We start from the raw sequence: 23238 nt of genomic DNA on the forward strand, positions 1-23238 counted from the left end.
GATAGGCAGATTTTATTATGTGTGGACAGAGCCAGGTTTGTCTGTTTCCCCCTTTTTCAATTTTCAGGCCAAGTTAAGCTAAACTTGGTTATTAATGATCTAATATGACTCTCAGCAAGGAAGTACTTAAGTGTGTCCTAAAATGTCAACTGTTCCTTAACATAAGTAAATAAACGTGTTTTAGTATATTTAGCACTTTGTTCATTCTGTAAGTGCTTGTAATTCTCAGCTTTCTAACATGAATGTGAATGTCCGATAAGTCAGGTCAAGGTGAATCTTTTGACTGATTTTATGCCAAGAAACTTCAAAATTCACAGTTTCAAAGGTTTGACTGTCATTCACTCATAACAACCTCTCCTGGTGTTCCTGCCTTGGGATTCTGCCTCCTTCCACCCTTCCGCCCCTCCAGGTGCTCCAACTCTTTGCCCCGCAAGACTCCCCCAAGCCCCAGGATCTTAGTAGAACATGTGGCCCCTGAGGAAGACAGGTACACCAGGCCTGCCCCCCCCCGCCCCCCGCGCTGCACCCACCTACTAAAACACTGCGCCACAGCTCTGCTTGCCTGCTTGTACCTTCGAAGCCTGTGCTGTAGCCCAGAGCTCACCCCGCAGATGATAGCATTGCATAGATCTTGGTTGTGATCGGCATTGTTTCTTTCCTTTCCCTGTAAATATTTGTGGTCTAAGGCTGTGAAATCCCTTCTTTATTCCGCTGCACCTGCTCTTTCTGCTGAGCTCCTTTTCGTAATTCCCCCACTTCTCTGGCTTGAAAGTGCTTCTCCTTCTGTAACATTGTTGCTGGTGGTGAAACGGTTAATGGAATGTGCAATTCTCAGCTAAATAGCTTTTACAAGCCACAAAAACCAAAGTCTCAGTTTGAGCCTTTTGCATTAGATCCAACACATCAGTGAAAGCTCAGTTTTAGCATTCTGTGCGTCGTCATTCTCCATATCGTGTTTGTTTTTCTTCCTCTCTCTGTGGCTGCTGTTTACTGTCACAGGCAGTGTAGCAATTCATCAAGTCCAAACTGTCAAAGGGGCAGCAAAAAAAGCCTTGAGGGGGACAGGTAAGATCATTCATTCATTCATTCATTCATTCATTCACTCACTCACTCACTCACTCACAAACCTTATTTACAACAATCTCTTCTCATTTCTGTCGCTTTGTCTCTTTTCTCTGGAGGGATGATATCGTCTGTGACCGGTTTATTGATTTTCATCGTGCCTTACTTGAACGCTAGCTGAAAATCAACAAAGCTTCCTCTTAATATAGTACAGAAACACGCGCTCACAGTCCAGTATTCATAATCTGATTCTGATTTGATTTTACACTTTTTTCCCATATTAATGTAAGTTTGCACACTTTTAGGTTTCCAGGTGCTTTAATGTTGTGTTGGTTGGCTTACATGCTTGGAATTAAGTTAGGAAAAATCTGCATGCCAGCACCTTTAAAGCTCACGAATTATATAGTGATGCATAACATGCAATAGTGATGGTTAATTGATTTTTTTTTTTGCTGAGCGCAGGGGTATGCAGCCCCCCATGAAACTGTAAAACTGTCCTTTTTACACTTCTGTTTTGTGCAGATTAAACAAATGAGGTATACTATTAACTGGTGAACAGGCAGACTACCAGACTAGACTATATTTACCATACAGACACGAGAGTGCTATATAAATGTGAAAAACTATTGCTTTAACAATACTGTTAAGGCATAATATTATTTTATTTTAGTACTTGAGTTCAACCATAAAGCCCACTGTCCTCTGTGCGGACACCCTTTTCAATATGCACCTCTGCTCAGTCCAAACAATGCTATACAGAGCCTCACAATGAATAACATATCTTGTATCATTTTCATTTGATTTAATTTTGCTTTATTCATAAGGTTTTATATTTTCATTTCTTTTTATTTGCTGATGGCAGTCGTATCCAGCCCACCTCTATCCTGAGGGGCAGTAGGGGGAGAGGGGGCCCACTGAGGCCCTTTGGCCAGACAGCCCTGGCTGGGTCCTGCCCAAACTCGCCACAGCTAGACAGGTGCATGCTACTGCCAGCAGTACACCTCCACTCCCCTGTGTGCTGATGTCCACTAAGTCACACTGAGTGTGGTAATACTGTATGCACAAGTACTACGTGAAAATGACATATCTTAGGAAGCCACAATGTTCAGTGTTCATATTTGATAACACAATTCCAAGAATTAAGATATCCTTATGCTTTTCAATGGTGGTTTATGTGTGTTTGTGTAATGAGGTACCATCAGGTATGAAGCTGTGGATAGTAAAGTTTATTGTATTAATGTACCACTCACCACTAAACAGTAATACAGTGGGAGACATTGAAATACTGAGAAACTGTGCATACCACCTGTAAACACTCATCACTCACCACTTCCTTTACTTTTCCTACACCTTTACTGATGATTCTGATCCATTCCTCTTGTGACCTTTGACCTTTAATGCTGCCCATTTGTTTATTTTCTCTATGATTCAGTTTTAGGCTTCACTTCAATTACTGATGAATACGTTATAATAAGATGTTTCTATATGTCCTTTCCCATCTCCTTGTGTCTCTATGTTCCTGTCTGTCAGAGCACACCCACATGGCAGCCCCTCTCCAACGGGCACTCCCTCATCAGGTCGCAGGGGCAGACAGCTGCCTCAACTCCCTGCAAAAAGCAGCAGCATAGAGCAAGGTATGCTGTGTGTGTAAGGATATAGGCTAGGTTCTAGAAGTGATAAGGGCCACGGGACACAGAAAACAACATTATAAAGCTGTGTTAGTCACTGAGATAATCTGTTACACCTTAAAATACATACAGCATGAAAGACTTCTAAGACTGACTAAAGCATCACTCTTGTCTAAGGAACTGCCTTAACTTTGTGCCTTTTTATTAGAATTTAAAAATTAGAGGAAAATCTATATCCACAGAAGTATAGTTCTTTACTCATGCAATAGTAATAAGCGTGCCTCACAACCATACTGAGCACAATCCCCACACACAACCATCTCAGCAGGCCTTGCTTGTTTTAACTGCCAGGTGGGTCAGGTTTAATGTGTGGAGTATAATAATGTACAGTGTACAGACAGGTGTAGGTGACAATATAACATCGCAACTTCACATTGGCAGGTTAGGGTCAGAAGCCATCATGAGGCCATTTGATGTGCTATCAGTGCACATCATGCCCCATCTAGTGTCAGAAACCAGAACCTGCATCTTTAAGATAATCCCTCGCCTGAAACCTGAACACACTGCTTTTCTCTTTGACTGTCCATGTCCCGTTTCACTCACTCTTTATTTGTCTCAGCCCTTGCAGTCGAGGAGCGAGCCCGACAGCTGCAGATGAAAGTACATTCCTACCGGCCTTCAGCCTCCCACGACCCTGAGACGGACCTCAAGATCAAACGGGAGGTCAGTATCCGCGTTTTCCATTCATTCTTCAGATCCCTCCTCCCTCTGTATTTTTTCAGTTTGAACAAAATCAACACTTCTCTCTCACTCCACACCTCGTTATCTCTTTTCATAGATGTACGCAGAACAGAGGCGTAGCAGCGACAACATGTCAGCCAGGTCATCAGACAGCGATATGAGCGATGGGTCGGCCCTCTCCCGTGCCAGCAGTACCTCCCGCCTCAGTAGCAACAGCTACATGTCTATCCAATCAGAGCGGCCCGGGGGACGACTCAGGTCAGTTCTCATGGGCTATCACATTCTGTCACATGTTCAGGGCGCTGTGGGTTCCAGTCAGTCCATCCTAGTTTAATCGCAGTCATCCATCCACATACAGTCTGTTCAATGTTTTTGAAATAAGCCTCAATGTTTGGGTAAATTGTATCTTACATGCATGCTAATCACTGTATGTCTTTCTGCTTTATTTCTGCATGACAACTGCTGCATGTTTCTGTCCTTCGGCCTCGCTCTGTCTCCTCTATCCTCTCTCTCACACACACACTCACACACACACACACAAACATGTGGAAACAAACAATGAATGGTGGAAATCCAAACAAACTGAACTCAGATCCAAGTCATTAGAGGAGGAGAAGAAGGACAGGAGGATCTCGTGGGGGGTGAATGGAGAGGAGGAGAGGAGGAGGGCGACAGGAAAGAGACGTTTCTCTGAGGAGTTGAAGCGCAGGAGACACACTGTAGCTGGAGACACGAGGGAGTCCAGGTAAAGATCAATAGATCCCAGATGGTGAATTCAGTGATAATGGCAGGTGATCCATCTTCTCACCACATAACCAGGACTTGAGCCCCAAGATAGAAGCCCTATATCCCTGTTCGTTAAAGACATCAGCACTCAACGGAAACTTTCTAATGGTAGCAATTATAGACAATTGCTTACTGGGAGTTGATCTCTGTAGGGGAGTTATTTTCTTTTTGCTTGCAACCTCCAGACTTAGGTCAGAGGTTAGTTTGAACATGTCTGGATGCAGAAGGACGCTTAAGCTGGGTAGATACTGGGTTAAACCTTCCTGCTGAAGTATCTTCTCCTTGCTTATTTCTGAGGTGCAGTTAGCTTATTTTACTGAAATCATGTGATCACATTTTGGAACATGTTTTGCAGTCGTGTTTTGACATCTTATTACTAGAGCCAGTGTTGGTGAGATAACAACAACGGTGGACAGCAAGGTGGATTCAGGTTTTCAGTGGGTGGGATCGTCAGCCTGCTGTATTAAAAACTAATCTGAAGTCATCCCAACATGAGGAATCTGTGTTAATATGTATTCATGCATTAACAAAACAGTCCTGTCAAAAGTACAGGCAAAAACGCGAAACACATAATAATTATTTGAAATTAAATTAAAACTAAACATTTGCAAAAATGAGCTGAAATAAAGAATTAAAACATAGATGAAAATAAAAACTCACAAAGAACATCACGTTCTCTTTGTGTGAACACACTCCCTCACAAACTCATACACTCACACACACACACACATGCACATTCCCAGCTGACCAGTAGCAATGTGCTGACAGGGACAAACGACCCTATCCCAGTGGTCCTCAGTGGACCAGGTGGTGATGTAGTGCAGCTTATTAGCCAGCTAACGTATTGAGGTCTGGGAGGAGGAGAGAGAGGGCCCTGTTCTTTATGGCCTTACCACAGATCAATCCAAATAGAGCGTTATAAAAGCACAACCCCACGGCCTTTGACACACTTTCAAGAGACGGAGATGAAGAAAGTGTGTAAAAGAGACCGTGTGGCCTCACTCGTGTGAAAAACAGATATTTTCTTCTTCAATAAACATTTGTCAGTTAAAAAAAACATGCGCTATAACAAACATGTGGCCAAATGTATGTGGACACGCAAACATGCACCTGCAGTTGTTCTAAATATTATAGTCATAAATTGTTACGCCCCCACATGAATGTGTACATATGTGCTGAAGATTATTGGAGAGAAAATATGTGTTGTGTAACAAAGATCACAGATGAAGTGGGTGCAGGAGCACTGTAGAGAGAGAGAGAGAGAGAGAGAGAGAGAGAGAGAGAGAGAGAGAGAGAGAGAGAGAGAGAGAGAAATGAAATAAACAGCAGTTCTCTGGAATTCAAATAAGCAGACAATAGAGTCAGCGACCATTAATAGAAACTAATCAGTTAGTTTGAGGAAGCCTATCATGACCATAATATATAATATCTATAATTCAGACAAGGGGCTATGATGTAGTAATCCAGTGATATAGTGACGGCTGGCTTCAGGTTAGTTTTCACTCAGTTGGCTATTGATACCTGTATACATGTTCCTCAGGACAGTTTGATGATAGATCTATGGAAGTAAGTATATAGATGAATGTAAACAGGTGGCACGAGGTTGCACTGACACACAGAACCCTCCTTACCCTCCTCTTATTTATTATTAGATTTCATGTCCTTCAACCTTGTCCTCCATCCTCATAAACCTACATTTTTGACTCTCATTGGTTTCAAATAATTCACTGGACGCTGCTCACTTTTTTGCTTAAATGGAGAAGAATAATCAGATTTCCTTCCTTTCAGTGCATTTGTTTGCATGTACTTAGTATCACTTGTATTTCAAAAGGTTGACATTTCAGAATGAAGCTACACAGAAAGATACATTTCCCTGCTGATATCCATACATTTTTAAAATGACAAAATATCAGGCCTAAAGACACATGTAGGCTTTTAAGCCCAAAACAACAAACTTGAATTGCATATTTTTTTAAAACCATTTTTGTCATATTTGGCCCCTGTTTTCTGTGCCTGTGTCTGTGTGTATGTTTGTGCGATCCCCTCTGCATGTCTCAGATCGGTCCTTGCATGCATCCTGTGCTGTTGCCTCCAGGACCCCATCCATGCTCAAGAACTGGACCCTCCCCTCCCATCTCCCTCTGTAGCACCGCGACCTTCCCTAACCCCCCTGCAGGGGGCGGTGGAGAGGCCTCAGACCACCCTCCCCCTTCCCAATTCCAGTTCCCTGGCTTCCCTGGAGACTGTGACTATCAGGGGCATGCTGGGACTGCAGGCTGTGGGTGATAGCAGCAGCATAGCTGGGCTCTCCTGCAGCACTTTGACCCCCTGTGAGGGGATGGACATGCGGCAGCTCCTCCAAACTCCTAGGAGGCAGCATCGAACGCTCTGGGGCTTCTGCTCGCGTATAGTTGCTCGTTTGAGAAGGCTGAACTTTAATAGATGACCTGATTATTATTATTATTGGACTGTCATAGCATTTTATTTCAATCTTATTTGCCAGGCATTGTCCAAATGAAAGCACAATAATGTTACCCTACCAAAGACTTTAGTTTATGTGTTACTATTGGTTATTTGGTAGGATAGAGGATTTGTCTGTCATCACTTCCCTTGTCTGGGATCTGGATGTTTTCTTTTTGATTGTTTGATTAAAATCAATCCTCAACCAGGGTCAGTTTGAAATATTGCAGTTATCATCATCTACCACTTCTTGCCAACCATGCTGTTTTTGTGTGCTACTAAAATGAAGGTACAGTATAGAGGAACTTACAGAGACCCTAATAACACCCCCTCTCCATCACACCAGATCACAGTGTCACCCAGTGTCTTCTCTCTCCAGCCGGCAGATACGATCGGTGGGCCGCAGCATGCTCAAGAGTTCCAGCGTGAGCGGAGAGATCTACACCCAGGAGCGCACCGACGGCAGCCAATCAGACACAGCGCTGGGCACAGTGGGGGGTGGCAGCAAGAAGAGACGCTCCAGCCTCAGTGCACGGGTGGTGGCCATTGTTGGCAACCGTCGCAGCCGCAGCACTTCACAGATCAGCGGCCCCGGTGAGTCGCCATGGCAACACTAAGTAGTCACAGTAGTGACTATGTAGCCCACTGGTTCTACTGTATGTGATATATCCCAAACATATGGTGGACACTAAATATTATTGGAAATAATATTAGTAGAAAATATGAATGTTCATAATAGTAACAATAGTAACAAGGAGGAGGAAACAAAAGGAGGAAGGACGTTCCACAGAAGGGTTTTAAAGGGTTTCAGTCTTCTGCCCCACAGTCCAGACCCAACCAGACAAGACAAGTTGATACGGTCTGCCAACTTGTTCACACGTATTCCTTAAGTCTGACCCCAAAACTAATTTAAGTGCTTTCCCTGTTTAATTTTGACCCATTTCATTTTCAAGTAAGCAGGGTTTTTTTTAGCATGGCTGTAAAAAGATAGCACTGAAAAATGGCTTTATGTGTGGAATAAATCATCCTGCATGGGAAAATAGCTGCATTTTTTTTTTCTGTGGCTCTAGACACGGTTTGACAAGTCAATAGAAAATGATCCACCTGATGTTGTCACAGTGATGTCATCATGGTTACCTGATAACAGATGTTATCAAGTTGTTGATAGCAATTTCTTTTCTGCACTGATTTTGACCATTATTTTGTAATGTGCCACTTGTGAGTCCTCCAACTTTATGGAAGTGCAATATTAAAGAAATCACTGTCGGGGGAACCTTTTAAAGAATACATTTTGTCAATTTTCAACCTGCCAACCAGAGCAGAGATTACATAACCAGAAGGGTTTAGAGGCGCTAGAGCCAAAACTTGGACAACACAAACACCATGCTGCATTCAAACCCAAAAGTACACAGCATGTAATCTATGCCTTAGAATCTGCATCTTTCACTGGATTATGAGACGGTATTTCACATAGAGACATCCTTTCACATCTAGAAAATCTGTCCTGAGGAGCGGAACGTACCAAAGCACCACAAATGGCAAGTGTTATTTTGTTCTGTAAAAGCAAAACCTCTGCTGGCCCAGCGCTCGCTGTGAAGACAACCAAATACAATGTTTTGGAGAGTTTCACTGAGAGCCCCTCGCAGCTCAGCTCCCAGTCACACAGTGACCAGTCCAGCATGCACTTTTAACACAGGGAGGGTGTAAGACTGCTGATGAAAGCCGAACGCTGTACTCCCCCTCTTTGTAGTGGACATAAAAAGCCATTAGAGACCGCTGGGCCTGAGGGGGTCTTTTGGGATAGAGAGGAGAGCGAGGAAGTAGAGATAGCAGAGAGATCAACTCTAATTTGAAAAATCTTTTCCTTTTCATGATGGATGGGAGCAAAAACAGGTAAGGACAACTTATGCTTGAGTTTCTAAACTTAAGGTCTTTCTGTGATTACGAGGCGATAATTCATTTTATGGTGGGTTATATATTACTCAGGCTGTTTAAGTGCTGTCGACCACCTCACCTGCTGGATGTTAAACTGGATAGAAAACATTGCATACTCAGCATATACAAGAGAGGCTCAAACACATTGTTACATTCTTCTCTTTGCACCATACATTCCACTATTATGAGTCAGATTGTGGACGCACCACAGTCTAAGATGCCACACCGTATTGTTTGGGTTGTTTTTCTGCCCTACAATTTCCTGTTTACTGCTGATTACCAGATTCAACAGGACATGGGTGCGACTTTGGCCATGCTTCAGAGGGAGAGATCACAGAGCCCTTAACTGAATCTGTGGTCTGTCTTCAGATTACTTTCTTTCTCTTTCTACTGCTTTAGTGTTTGATATGAAAAAGGCTTTACCCCATTGATAAATGTGCTCTGGAAGCTGATTTGTTTCATCTACAGTGGGACCTCTGGGGGCATGTCCACCACCCCTACCACTTTTTGATCCGGTTGATTTTGTCCCAGAATTTTCTTAAAGGCATACATTGTTAAAAATATTCTGAAAAATAGCTTGCACTAAGAAAAATGTTAACTAACAAATGAGAGTGCTTTGAGAAGACTTTTTTTTGTACAATAACAAAACATCCCTACGAGACGAGACAGATTGTCCAGAAAAAGTCATGTGAGCATGAGGTGAGGTTGCGTAAGGTTGATTTATTGTCTGCAGCCACCGTTGTTAGTCTTGTTTGTATTGTGTCATATTTTAGTGGTATTGGATGTTGTTATCACTGGGCTGACTGGTGTTTTCTACTGTAGATGTCACATTGCCATTCTTTGCGTAACATGGTGTTGCAACTGCGATTGTGATGCATATATGGATGACGTTGTTGTGCATTTCATGCTGAGTTATTGTCAGCTGTGTTGTGGCTTAGGCTATCCCCTTATGATTCACCTTTATGCAGTTTTTCCCAGAAGCAATTATCCACACTGACCTCATACTGACTCTGCTGTTACATTACATGAAATCATATATGTTCAGGGCCGTTTATAAAAGGGTTTTCCATCTGAGCCCTTATGTCCCCACTGCTTTTCAATGCAAAGTGATGCCTTTGACCACAACATGGGATAGAGGGGATCTTTTTCTTAATCCTATTATTTGATTTGATTCTATACTGTTTATTATTCATTATGTTCTAAATGAAACATATTGTGGGGCTGTAAACATTTAAATGTGCAATCCTCCAATTTTACCAGTTGTGTAATGTCCTTTTCGTTAAGATGATGTCATCAGGGGTCTACACGCCTTTGGTTTTGAGAGTAAAAATTCAGAAATCAGAAAGCCTGTATTACAAACCACCGTCGATGTGAGCACTAACTGGGAAGGGGGAGGTCTTACAAAAGATGCATTGGGGGAAATGTAGTCTTGCATATATATTCCTTGACCCATACTGGACTAAATGTTAGGACATCTCATACGGCAATGATTAAAGGACATGATTGTCTTATCCTCTGTGATTTTCCATGTTCTAAATGAGACGTGTTGTGTTACATGAGCAGTGAAATTGTGCTGAAAGGAGACGTTTAATCATGTGACTCTCACCACATTTCCCAATATGTCAAAGTGACACAACTCTCATTTGGTGGTGGTGATATACAGCTAACTTAGCTTAGCATACACACTGGTCGTGGCAAGTGGGCAAAGGGGCTGAGGCGGTGATGGGTGGGGCAACTCCCACTCAAAGAGGACATTAACATTTTTATTTTAGAAATTTTTTACGACATAGAAAAGTCCCAACCTGTCGACACGAAAGGTTCACAGCTGATTCCCAGAATGTCGACCTATTATTTAAGAAATCAACATCAATTGTAATTTTGTCAATTTCAGATGATTAAATTGACCTATAAGGAAAAAGAGATGCTGTTTAGCTTCACCTCTGCCTCAGTGGACAACAGTAGATTATCATGTTTGTCTTTGACAGAGAGAACTTGTACCAAACGTACTAAATCAGAATCAGAACACAACACAAAGAGTTCAAAAATAAGATATCTGCACATTTCCTTCTAGGTAAATAAAGGTGGAAAATAACTTCAACTCTTGTTCACCTCTTTTTCATCCAGAGGGAAAGAGTAAGAAGGAGAAGGGTGCACCTATCCAGAGGAGCACAGAGACCGGCATGGCAGTAGAGCTGACCAGGAACATGAGCCGCCAGCCCAGCAGAGAGTCCAACAATGGCAGCATGAACAGCTACAACTCTGAGGGGAAGTCAGTAAATCACACACTTCCTCTTCTGATCGCCGTCCAGCAGCCATCTACGCACTCTCACCTCCCTTCCTCCCTCCCTCCCTCACTCCCTCCCTTTCACCTCCCTCCTTACACTTCCCTCCTTTATCTTCTGTAACTGTAACTTGAAATGAACAGCTGTTGTACCCAGTTAAACCACCCTTAATAAGATGATGTGGATGTGACAGTAAGAGGGACTGTATCCACTAGTAGACTTTTATTTCTGCCTGTTTGTGTCAACTGACTGACAGTAAACATGGAAAAAGTGGAATATAATGAGCACAATGTAAAAACAAACTTGATGATGATGAAACACAAACTTTGACTGAATCAAATGAATGCCTGGTGTTTTCTGTGATGGATTGTCTAGCAGCAAATGGGTCTTCCTGAAAGCAACAAAATGAGCTCTGAAGTCTCAAATTATGCTGACTGTGTACAGACACCACCAAGAGTAATGGACTAAAGAGGGACCACTGCTGTCTTTATGGTGTATTCAGATACTTTCTATTGGTCATTTTTTCTGAAATGAATGTCTTTATGCATTTAGCTTGATCTTCTCTGGAGTGAACCTCGGTGCCAGCAGCCAGTTCAGTGACTTCCTGGATGGACTGGGACCGGCTCAGTTAGTGGGAAGGCAAACACTGGCTACTCCTGCCATAGGTAAAACACTGCAGACTCTCCTCTCCTCTCCTCTCCTCTCCTCTCCTCTCCTCTCCTCTCCTCTCCTCTCCTCTCCTCTCAGATCTCAGTTTAACATCTAACCCTTTAAATTAACATTTTTAATTCTTTCCCTTTTTCTTTTCTTTTTTTAAAATCGTTTTCACTTATGTTTCTTTTTAAATAAATGTTATTGATTATTAATTCTATACATTTTAACATATATTCAATATATATCTATCATTAACTATTATCTCTATTGCCATCACTAATTAAGAAAAATCCCCTTCAAATAAGTATAATGATAATAATAACATAAGAATATAAATCCATCCATTGTTTATGCCGCTTGTCCTTAAGGGCTGTGGGGGGGCTGGAGCCAATCCCAGCTGACACTGGGCAAGAGGGGGGATACACATGCAGGTTAATTGGTGACTCTAAATTGTCCGTGTGTGTGTGTGTGTGTGTGTGTAACTGGTTGTATGTCTCTGTGTGTCAGCTCTGCAGTTGACTGGTGACCAGTCCAGGCTGTACCCTGCCTTTCAGCCAGTGTCAGCTGGGATTGGCTCCAGCCCCCCCCCATGACCCATAAGGCAGCTGCCAGCACCTTTAGCACTGTAGTATGTGCTGTCATTGATCTCTTCATGTTGTATTAAACCAATCACCTTTTCACTTCTCTGCGGACTCAGGTGACATCCAGATCGGTATGATGGAGAAAAAGGGTCAGCTGGAGGTGGAAGTCATCAGAGCTCGAGGACTCGTACAAAAGCCTGGATCCAAATCCCTCCCTGGTGAGGACCCAAACGGCCTCCCGATATCAGAGCAACTAATTCCTTCCTCTCTCAACACATCAGTCATACACTCTTTCACATTATTACACTCTACATCCAGGGAAATCCAGGAGATACACCCAGCCGAAGCTGCTGTGAGATGTGATCTAGATTAAATCAGTGAGTCGCTGTGTTCCTCACTAATGGCTTTTATATTGTTTTGTGTCTGCCGTCAGCTCCATATGTCAAGGTCTATCTGCTGAATAATGGAGCGTACGTAGCCAAAAAGAAAACCAAGATTGCACGGAAAACACTTGACCCACTGTACCAGCAAGCACTGCTATTTGAGGAAAGCCCACAGGGTAAAGTCTTACAGGTGAGTCGAAGATGTATTTCTCTTCATTACAAGATGCAATCTTTTTTCCAAATTCATACCTGTAAGATATGTTTTAGCAGGAGGAAGTAGACGTCTGTGTAATTTTACTGAAAAAAACATTTTCCCTCAGGTGATTGTATGGGGGGATTACGGCCGCATGGACCATAAAAGCTTCATGGGAGTTGCACAAATCTTATTGGAGGAACTTGACTTATCAAGCACAGTCATTGGTTGGTACAAGTTGTTCCCACCATCCTCATTAGTGGATCCGACACTTGCCTCCCTAACACGGCGGGCTTCCCAATCGTCACTCGACAGCTCCTCCGGACCCCCCGGGGTCCGATCCTAGTGGACCAACAGCTCTACGCCGCTCTATGAGTGATAGACTCATGAAACATATTGTAGAGAGAATCAAACAAAAACAAAACAAATGGCGGAAATGTAGAACAACAACAATCAGAAACAGTCACAATGAGAAAGCTTTGTTGAGATCTGACAATCACTCCTGTCGTGGTTTATTTTGTCTGTTGTTGGGAGCACCACATTTCAATGTTTCATATCCATTCAAACAACAATCTCATAGTTTTTCTCTGTGTATGCTGAAAAAGCAAGGCTGGCGACGGACAACAAGCAGTAGCTCTCGAGACGGGAGACGAAAAGTGTCAGAGAATCAAAAGAAGCAGGGTGGTTTTTAACTGAATCAACAATAGCAAAGAAATGTACGTAAGCAATGGAATGTATGGACTCGAGACAGAGGTAATCACCCTCCACACCTGCAGGAGGCGCAGTCCTCTCTGCAGTGGCCTCCTCCAGAACCCCAACAGACTGCAGACACTCCTGTCCCCATGCAGGGTGCTCCGCATGGGTATTCAGTCTGGAAGCACAGGGCCTTTTTCTGGTGCCTAGACCTTGGAGCCGCATCACTGGTCCCTCTCTCTGTCGAAACCCTTTTTTCAGTATGTTTACCATGGCTGCTCTGAAGCCGCACTGTTTTAGCGTGTTTGCTTTGTCGTTCATTTCTTTCCCTTTGTTACTACTGGCACAAAATGTTTTTACAGTGCGTAAAATGCTCATGATAATGTTGTCAATCTGATGTGTGCATGGAGAGTAAAAACAAAACACAAGAGATAAAAAAGGATATAAAAACTATTAAATGTCTGCAAGTGTTAGACGGGAGGGGGGGTTGGTGATGGTGAGACAGCTTAGATTTTTACACTTGACAGTGAGATTAGCGTGAAGTGTCGTATTCCACCACTGGCCAGTGTCGAAGGCCAGTCGTCTTTGTATAGATGTATATTAGGCCTCCCAGGAGGTTGACCAATAAATGAAATTTATGTCACTTTGAAATATCACAAGGGTACAACATCGCTGTAAAAAACTTAAAAAAGTAAGTCTTTGTTCACCTACAGAAGAGCAAGATAGGATCATCTAATTTTTCACATTGTTTGGGGAGTGCATTCCCTCACCCCAGCACGTTTCAGGTTTCTATCCAACCCTTAGTTTCCATTCTTTTGAAATTAAACACAAGCACAAGAGCTTGATTTTTTTACAACAAAAAGTTTAACTTTTTGAAAAAAACATGTAGTTAAAAAAGGAAAAAAAGAAGCAATCCCATCGCTGGTTTTGTTCATTTCTTTGTCTAGATATTACGAAACAAACAACCAGAAAAGAAGAATCGCTCACAGTTTCTCTCGTGCATCTCTGTGAATGTTAAAGTAACCAATCAGACTGATCTGTCGGGACACCAACACCAATGCTCATCCTCCATTCGGCCCGCAGACTCCTCCCACCAGGACAAGGGCGGGGCCAGCATGACTTTGGAACCTGTTCCAAGCTGCATGCACATTTTTGTAAAACGAAACAGATACAGAAAAAAAGATACTGATCTAGATACGTGTGTTAGTTCCACATACTGTAGGGCCGCTTGTATGTTGCATGCAGTTGTACAGTTTGCTCGTACTTGAATATTAAAGAGATAAAACCAAGAAACCGAAGCCATTCCCATTTAGACATTTGAACTCAACTGCAGTCTATTCCACGTCCCTCAGTCCGGTGCTGAATGTCTCTCAAACTCAATCCCAAGATTACGTTGATGTCTTTCCTCGACCCTCTGGAAGATGTACTGTACTGTACAGTATTACTGAGCAGACCTCACAGCCCCTCTTGCTGTTATTCCACATCATAGTATACCTCCAAGGGGCTGAGATGATGTATGAATAAATATGTACAAATCAGATCCACTTATATGGAAATATGAATTATGTTTCAGCATAATGATTTCAGATATGTTAACACACAAACTGTTAAGTTATATAAAGAATAAATGCAGATACACAGAGAGTCATACACTGTAAATACTCAACAGCCATTCACTGGGTTTTCATTGGGTTCAGTGACATTTGCAAAGGGGCCAAGTCATATAATGAGGAGCAATTAATATGTCATTAGGGACCATGCAGTGGGACAACACATGGCAGCGGACTTGGGTCAGAAACTGGCCGAGCTATAAACACACGCCAGTGAAAACTACAGGTCTACCGCTAATCTAAAAGTCGTCGTCTGAACACTTCTTTGTGCTTCAAACCCAATGTCTGAACCCCGGCCATGTTCAGTCCCACTTCAGAAGAGTTGACTTTTCTTTTCATCGTCCGGTGAAGCTGGTTTTCCTTTTTTTTTTTCTTTGTCAGTATTAACAGGAAAAAAATTGCTGATTGTTTACAACCTCTGTGTTCCACTGAAACAAAAAGAAAATTAGAAAAAAGTAAAGCATTCACTGCAACATTTCTTGTTTGTATAACAGATGTGGCTCAAATGATGTGTATGTTTTATATTTAAAAAAAAAAAAAAGTTCATTTTTATTATTTACAAATAAAAAGAATGTGTGGAAGAAAACTGCTTTCATTTCTATATCTCCCTCCAAAATAAAAGAATGGCATTATTCTCTGCAATTACCTTTGACATGATGTGAAAGGGTCAGAGTGAAAAACTTATTTCAAAATGGGATCTGCTGCCATGCTTGTGGGAAAGTTGATATTTTCCTTAGTCCCATAAATGTCTGCAGGCAGTGCTTCACTTGTATGTCTTAGCACAGTGTGCCATGTTATACTGAGGAGAAGAAATCAAGAGCAGTTTGACTCACTGGATAATTGAGCATTTTAAATGTAAGATTTAGTGAGATTTAAATAGATCTACACCACATTTTGCACTTTTCACACAGCGACAAATTACTCCCTGTCTGCAGTCATGAAAATAGTCAGTACTATAAACTGCAAATAAGCTTTCCTCATTTATATTAAGTACCAGAAAATGACTTTGCTTTTCATTCCTTTTCAGGTTTTTCATTACATATAGTTTGAGCTTTATGTAAAAATGGTCATTTGCCATCTTGCCAAGAGCTAGATGAGAGGTTTGACAGTAAATATGAGGATACAGCAAGCAGGCCATTAGCTTAGCTTAGGACATGGAGAAACAAAAAATCCTCAAACGCAGTTGGTTGTGGTTGCTGTTACGGGGCTTTGACCCGGGAAATCATGTTCCAAGTTCTGTGTGGAAACAGTCAAAATAGATCAGTTTTCTTCTATTAGCAGTTTGGTCAGTTCTAGGTTAGGTTAGGTTTAGGAAAATATCAAGTTTTGGGTCAAAATAATAAGACAAATACAAATATAAAAGATACATTAAACGCAAAATATGCTCTCTGGGTATAAATAGCCACATTGGCACATTGTAGCCAACAAATAGTATTGTTGGCTACTGACTCCCAGGTGCAGACAGCATCTGCCAGAAAAAAACCCACCTCTAAAGCTCATTAACGAACACGTTTTTAGATAAAGCCAAAGGAAAAACTGAAATATATGTAGCCGTTTCCTGCTGTTTTCATTTCTTAGTCTGAGCTAAACCATCATCTGGCTCTAGCTTACGCATGACAATGGTATAAATCTGGTATAATCAAGAAAGCAAATAAATGAGTCTCCCAAAGTGTGGAACTGTTCCTGTAAGTGTAATTTCCATCAGCTACAACCATACAGATACAAACTTGCAGGAGTTTCAAACTGACATTCACAGCCTTAAAAAAATCGATTCTGTTGGAGTTGTGACATCAGGTGTACAGTCAACTTAATATTCAGTCATCAAGAATGTCTTTAACCTGTCAACAACCATCATAAGTCCTTTATGTGTGTTCATAGAATGTAAGCTACATTTGACTTTAACCTTGGAGAGGTTAACGTTTGCACTAATCAACAACTGTAAGGTGCCTGGACACAGCGTTTCTAATGATGTTTGCATTACTCTTGGTTTCGTGCACTTCTAAGCCATGGGGGTGATCTCGGTCTGCTTTTCCAAACACCAGGAAAGGGTTTTTTTCTGAATGTACGAGCCATTCACATAGCCGGGCCAGAGGCATGATGGGATTAACATTACTGCCCATATTCAGTGGGATGCAAACCCTGGAAGTAACCCAGAAGCGAGAAACTTTTTTGGTGTATGTGCCCAGCACCATCTGGTTTGGTATTACAACACCTCTGTGGGCTCTTTTGGCTCTAAAACACTAAAATGGCTTCAGAGCGCTAGTCCACAACCCAATGGCTGATGTCAGGTGAACATTATGGAGCTTTTAGTAGCTAAAGAGCCCAATGTTTCTCTCAGGAGTTGGTGGAGACCAAAAGAGAGCTAAAAGGGGAGTGACTGGACAGAGAAATGACATCAACACACTAACATCTGAACAACCTAAAGATGTGTCACACTTGTGTTTATTAACTTGCTGCGCTGCTCCCAAGTGGCCAAGACATTTTGTCTTTATTCTCGGAATGAAAAAGAACAAAAACTTTATCCTCTGTCTTTTCTTCTACGCTAATACTGAAACACTGAAAGTTCTACGTTACTCTCAGCATTTTGACCCTCAACAAATCTTCCTCCTCCCATTTTTTTTCTCCAGCCTAATGCTCTTCTCCACTTCCCCTTCTGCAAAAGAAAATGTCATGTAAAAAGAAAACCTCACGTTACAGAGGTACATTTCTGAAGAGGGAAAGCGTAGTATTTAGTACATGTTGATAAAAGCACATGACAGCTGTGCTCTGCTACAATATAACACCATAACTCTGTGCCTGGGCTGCTGCTGCTGCTGCTGCTGCTGCAGTTCGTCTCACCGAGGAGGAAGCTGAACCAAAACGGCCTCATATGCGACCTCACATATGATACAGTGCAGCTGAGGGCTTGGGAGATTTATGTTCCACATCCTCTTGTTAAATAAGCAGAGGGCCCCCCAAAACAACATCTGCAGGCAATCTCGACCACCCACCCCCCACCCCCCCACCAGGCCCGCCGTGCCAGCCGGGCCTCGGCTCCCCTCGTCACAGCATCAGGGGTCGCGACCTCCATGTACATAGCGTGGATACGGGCCGGGGTGGAAAGGAGAACAAAAGATCATACAAGTCAGAGGTCAAGATAAAATTTCCATGCAGCTCCCAGGAAATGGATTAATCTATGTAATCAGGTCAAAGATCACACACTGGTGGAAACAGAGACCAGGACTGGAAGTGGAATACAAACATTATGCAGTTAATTTTTAATGTTATCCTTTAAGATGACCTTCCTGGAGAATCTGGGTAAAAAGCAAACAAAAACTTTGGGAAAAAGGGAACATACGAGCTGAATTCTGTCTCCTGACATTTGACAAGTGTTCAGCGCGCGGCTGTATTTCTTCTCTCAGATGTTTGGAGTCGTTGAAGCTGTGCGACAGGGTGCGTGTGTGCTTGGTGCAGGAAGCCACTTCGTCATGTGACAACATTTGCTGACTGCTGCACAGTCAGTGAGCTCGCCGCCTCCGCCTCTCAAGTGGAGCACATGGAGGCGTGGAATTCCACTTCCACAATTGTTTTCGTTTCTTTTTAGGTCAAATTGAACATTATGTTGTTATTATTATTATCATATATTATTATATTATATTATTATTATAAGTTGTTATCTCCAACTTCAAGACTAAACTTTCATCAACGGCTTTTCTACACATTTTCCCCTGAGTTCACTCATGTCTGAATCTGCAGAGCAACCAGAGACTACAGTTATCAAACAGGTGTAGCGGAGCAGGAAGTACATGAAATATATAATGGAGAGGAAGAAGACAGTAGAGGACAATGGAGATACCTTCAAATGAGTATGTGAGCAAATGCACCCAAACCCTGTGGAATGTAGACGTGTAGAAAGGCTGTCTGGCCGCGCAGCCGTCGGTAGATGGCGTAGTTTTGTTGGGAGATAGTTTAGGGGGGGGGGGGGGGGAAGGGGTCAAAGCTGTGCAGGTAAAGTCCTGTGACTCCTGCTGATCTTCACCGCAGCTTCACTCGGATGGCGTCCTCACGCACGTGGTCGCGGGGCAGCATCCAGTCAGGCTGCTCGATGACGACACTTTTACATTCTTTTTTTTTTTTTCATGCTTTACAGTCTCGGATGAGAGTGTGCACTGTGTCTGTGTGAAGGGGAAGTCCGTCACTTAGCCTGCACCACATTCTTGTAACCGCTTTCACTTCAGGCTGCAGTGACACAAAGGAAGCAGTATTTTGTGATCGCAGACACGATCAGTGGGCACGATGGGTTCAGAGTAACCTTCACCAGAGGAATGGCTCTGTGATGCCACGTGGTTTCACCGACAACAGGGCAGCAGATGACGGGCCAGTATTTAAAGAATGTCAATGTGGGGTTTTATGCAATCATGATCAAATACAACTCCAGGAACTTTTAACAGAACTATTTCTCTGAACACACGCTGCTCCGCTTAAAGAGCTTGTCAGTATTAAAAGTCATTTTGGTCACACCATAATATTTTCTGCAGATGTTCAATGAGCCGTCCTCAGTGGTTCCTTTCCCAGCCGACCAAGTGGAAAATGCATCAGGATCCATGTTACCTGATAGGCTTCTCATGAAACGTGGTGTAATTTGGAACTTTTTTGGGGGGAAATTAAATTACACGCGGAGTGACGGTTGCTCATTTGCATTTCTCCTGCCACCTCAAACAGAACAACTCAGCGGAGCTTCGTTCTCACACCGTGCAGAGGAGTGATTAAAACAAATAGTTTCCTGTGACACGAGGATCAATGCGATGTTTCGATCGGACACGATCGGCAGCGCAGATGCGCATCTGCCGTGGCCGCGCAGCGCCGCACTGAAGCAACAGGCGGTGAGGCTGACTGGGAAGTGAGCTTGTGCTGAAAATGAACGCTAAAAATATCTCCCGTCCGGCTCCACCGGACACACGCTGTGTGCACATCTAGTTCTTTTGTTGGATTAGGCAGCTCGACGCACGGGACACGCGCGGCGGACACCTTTACGCGCGGTGGCAGTTGTGTAAACGGCTCGAGGAGGTTGATGCAAGAGGAAAGAGGGCGGTCAAAGTGTGACGGCTGGCGCAGTGCTTTGCTCTGGCAACGGTTCCACCGCAGACTCAGCGCCTGTTAGACTGCGCCTCGCACGTGTCATTTATTGTTCGTCCAGGGCACAGCTACCAGCGCAGGACACGCATGCTTCAAAAGACCTCTGTGCACTTGATGCCCGCCTTGGTGATGCCATGCCCCGGAACCACAGCGGAGACGAAGGCGGCACCGGGCTCTGGATGAGGACATCGCCGGGGCACCGTAACGAAGGCTACGGCTTTAAAGATGTGGAGTCCGGACGAAGGATGATGAACAACGCGGGAGACGGTTTGCTGACTGCCTCCACCGCAGCAGGTGCTGCCGGGTCCGAGAGCCTGAGGGTGAAGCAGGGAGCCCGACTCAGCCTGCTGGGGAAGCCCCTCATCTACAGCGCGCAGAGCGGCCGGAGAAACGTGCGCTACCGGCGGCTCCAAAACTACCTGTACAACGTGCTGGAGAGACCGCGAGCCTGGGCGTTCATCTACCATGCGTTTGTGTGAGTTTATTTCCATAATTTGCATGTGGGGTTGTCTGTTGTGAGGATGCGAAGTCGCACACCTGTTGATGGTGTTCCACCCTCACTGCAGGAACACGCTTCACACACACACACACACACACACACACACACACACGCGCCACATTTCGCAGCAGCTCAGAGAGACATGATTACAGAAAGGTCCAGCCTAGACGTGTGTGACGGGAGCGCACTATGCTTCCTCGTCTCACACTTTCGAACATCACTTTGGGACTGATAGAGCAGAGGATGAGCAGCTCTTCACCAGCCTCACAGCTCGTGAAGAAAACACCTTCCTGCTGTTTGAGTGAACCCACTGAGATCTGTGCGTGACACACAGCCAGGTGTGCTGTGAGCTGCACGGGATCTGAGCACCGTTACAGTCGGGCTGACTCTGAACGCGTGGGAGTCTTTCACTGACTTCTAAACTGTAGATAGCAGAGCTCAGGGCCTGTTGGCTCCTGAAATCCAAGCATCACGAGCATCTGTTGCCTCTCCTCTCTGCGCTCTGTCTTTCATGGTTTCCTGGGCAGCTGCGTTTGATTTCCCGCGTGTGATTGTTGTTTCGGCATCGTGACTGTGAGAGGAAGGAAGCTGACACATGCTGACTGTAGAGCACCATCTTTGTGTGTGTGTGTGTGTGTGTGTGTGTGTGTGTGTGTGTGTGCACGCTAGAAGGCGTGGTTGGAAAGAGAAGAGCTGCTGCACTTGAATTCTTAAAGCATCCCTGAAGTAGCTTGTATATCCAGTTGTGCACATGGCAAGAGTCTTTGTGGGGGGGTGAAGACACTTTTAAAATGCATTTATTTATTACTTGCACTGCAAAGTGACACAGCTAAGTGAATTGTGAAATAAGGTTCTGTTTAGATGGTAACCAAAGATTTACAAAACTCTCACCACAGGTGGGTCAGGGGTTTGGAGCTGTTGGGACACAACACTATGCCCGATGAAGAAACAGGAGTGGCAAATCTGTGGTTCCTATCTAAACACAAAGATGAAATAATAAAGTCTGCAGAGGATATGAGAGGCAGAGAGCTCTCTCTATCGATATATCACTGTAAACATAAATATATCAATTAGAATTATGTATTTTTTAAAAATAATTTCTATCCCTGTTATGCCTCACCGTGGTTTGCTCCACCGGTCTGCAGAGAGAAGAAGCTGTGGAAGTGTGCCAGTGGAGGCCGGCCTCCAGTCGGTAGCTACTTTGGAGACAGAAGACAAGTCAGACATTTTGTGTCTGTTGTCCACCGCTCAGTGTGTCGGTGGTTCGATCGCCACCACCTGCTGTCCACACGCCAAAATGTCACTGAACCTCAAAATTCTCCCGACAGCAAAGAGCTTTTTTTTTACTACTCTGTTACAATAGAGACAATAACCCATGGTGCCCCCTTCAGGAAGTGCTCTTCCTCAACCCCAAACAGCAGAGCGTTACATCAGCCCTTCAGGAGGAGCTGACGTAAGAGCTACTTACTGGTGAATTTCTGTATAATTTCTGTATTTCTTTATATTTCCCAGAGCTACAAAAGGAGGGAAAAGATGACCAAACAAGCTATGTCTGTTAGCGTGGTCACTAAGGGGACAGTACGTTTATTCAGTATTTTTAGCAGACTGTCCCACGACTGTGTAAAACCCATGACTCATTAATGGAGCAGTTTATGCTTGCAACAGAGGAGGTGTCACGAGACAGTACACCACAGCTAATGAGCTACCACGGTGACTCCCTTGGCTCCATGTTACTCCACAGATCGTAGTCAGTGTGGTGGATTTGCATACCAAAATTCACCAAAGTTGAATTCTGCAAAGAGATATGAATGGATTTGCTTAATGAACCATATTACCATATTAAATGGTGGACTGTGCAGATGTTGGTGTCCAGGCCGCACAACGTCCTCGTGGCTTTTCAGGAGAATTTATCGTGTCTCCTATCTATCTAGTACACACAGTCATAATTCTTTATAAAGGAGGATTACATTTATTGTGTGAAAATGTTTCCGGCAGCAATCCAGTCGCTCTTTATGAGGCCTGCCCAGACTTTGTGGGGTCAAAGAGTGATGACATCACGATGCCAAGCATGTGACCACCACCCAGCTCACTGATGACTTTCCTTATACTCCTTTTATTGGAGCAGAAACAGAAGAGAGACACCGTTGGGCTTCTCTTTGTCCCCTGTGGTCTGTAGGGGTGGACTCAAAAATACTGATTTATCAATCTTATGTGTCAAATTCACGCACACCCACAAGGATGCTCAGATTCTCAATCCTTTTCTCCTCACGTGAGCGCTCATGAACATTAGGAACACACGGTTGGGTGGCTGGGAAGTTGTTGAATGATTTTCTTTCGTCCTTGTGGCAGTGAGCTCCATGGGAGAAATGGAAGGACTGACCGCCCAGTCAGCCTTTTGTTCTCTCTCTGATGAAAGCTGCTGTGATAGCCAGCGGCCTTGAGAGTTGCATTTATCCGCTGATATGTTACTATGATAAAATAATAAAATGATATACGTGTCCAGATGATGTAAAGATATTTGAGGTGCACATCTGCTGCTAATAAAAGACTCGCAAGCATATTTATCAGTTTCTTTCAGCCAGATATCTGTATATGCAGCAATCAGTGCTGCCTGTT

At 43.5% G+C, this 23238-nt stretch overlaps 2 protein-coding genes across 4 annotated transcripts in view; both read left to right on the plus strand.

Annotated features, from left to right (window-relative positions):
- LOC139199485 (regulating synaptic membrane exocytosis protein 1-like) overlaps positions 1 to 13815 on the plus strand; it is a 69549-nt gene extending 55734 nt beyond the window's left edge. Inside the window, exons 19-30 of one of the 3 annotated variants that reach the window (XM_070828563.1) lie at positions 410 to 487; positions 1000 to 1065; positions 1925 to 2038; positions 2593 to 2696; positions 3310 to 3413; positions 3529 to 3689; positions 7057 to 7271; positions 10737 to 10881; positions 11447 to 11559; positions 12246 to 12347; positions 12563 to 12702; positions 12833 to 13815. In XM_070828563.1, the coding sequence (XP_070684664.1) occupies positions 410 to 487; positions 1000 to 1065; positions 1925 to 2038; positions 2593 to 2696; positions 3310 to 3413; positions 3529 to 3689; positions 7057 to 7271; positions 10737 to 10881; positions 11447 to 11559; positions 12246 to 12347; positions 12563 to 12702; positions 12833 to 13051 (1561 nt within the window). In that variant the 3' untranslated portion in view covers positions 13052 to 13815. Of the gene's footprint in view, positions 1 to 409; positions 488 to 999; positions 1066 to 1924; positions 2039 to 2592; positions 2697 to 3309; positions 3414 to 3528; positions 3690 to 4023; positions 4310 to 6275; positions 6753 to 7056; positions 7272 to 10736; positions 10882 to 11446; positions 11560 to 12245; positions 12348 to 12562; positions 12703 to 12832 lie in introns of those variants that run through there. The other 2 variants (XM_070828564.1, XM_070828565.1) reach the window with 2 other exon arrangements.
- Positions 13816 to 20190: 6375 nt separating this feature from the next.
- LOC139198590 (potassium voltage-gated channel subfamily KQT member 5-like) overlaps positions 20191 to 23238 on the plus strand; it is a 105473-nt gene continuing 102425 nt past the window's right edge. The window contains exon 1 of the mRNA XM_070827483.1: positions 20191 to 20598. Within this exon, the coding sequence (XP_070683584.1) occupies positions 20258 to 20598 (341 nt within the window). The 5' untranslated portion in view covers positions 20191 to 20257. The remainder of the gene's footprint in view (positions 20599 to 23238) is intronic.

This window comes from Pempheris klunzingeri, chromosome 3, assembly GCF_042242105.1.
Source record: "Pempheris klunzingeri isolate RE-2024b chromosome 3, fPemKlu1.hap1, whole genome shotgun sequence".
NCBI lineage: Eukaryota > Metazoa > Chordata > Actinopteri > Acropomatiformes > Pempheridae > Pempheris > Pempheris klunzingeri.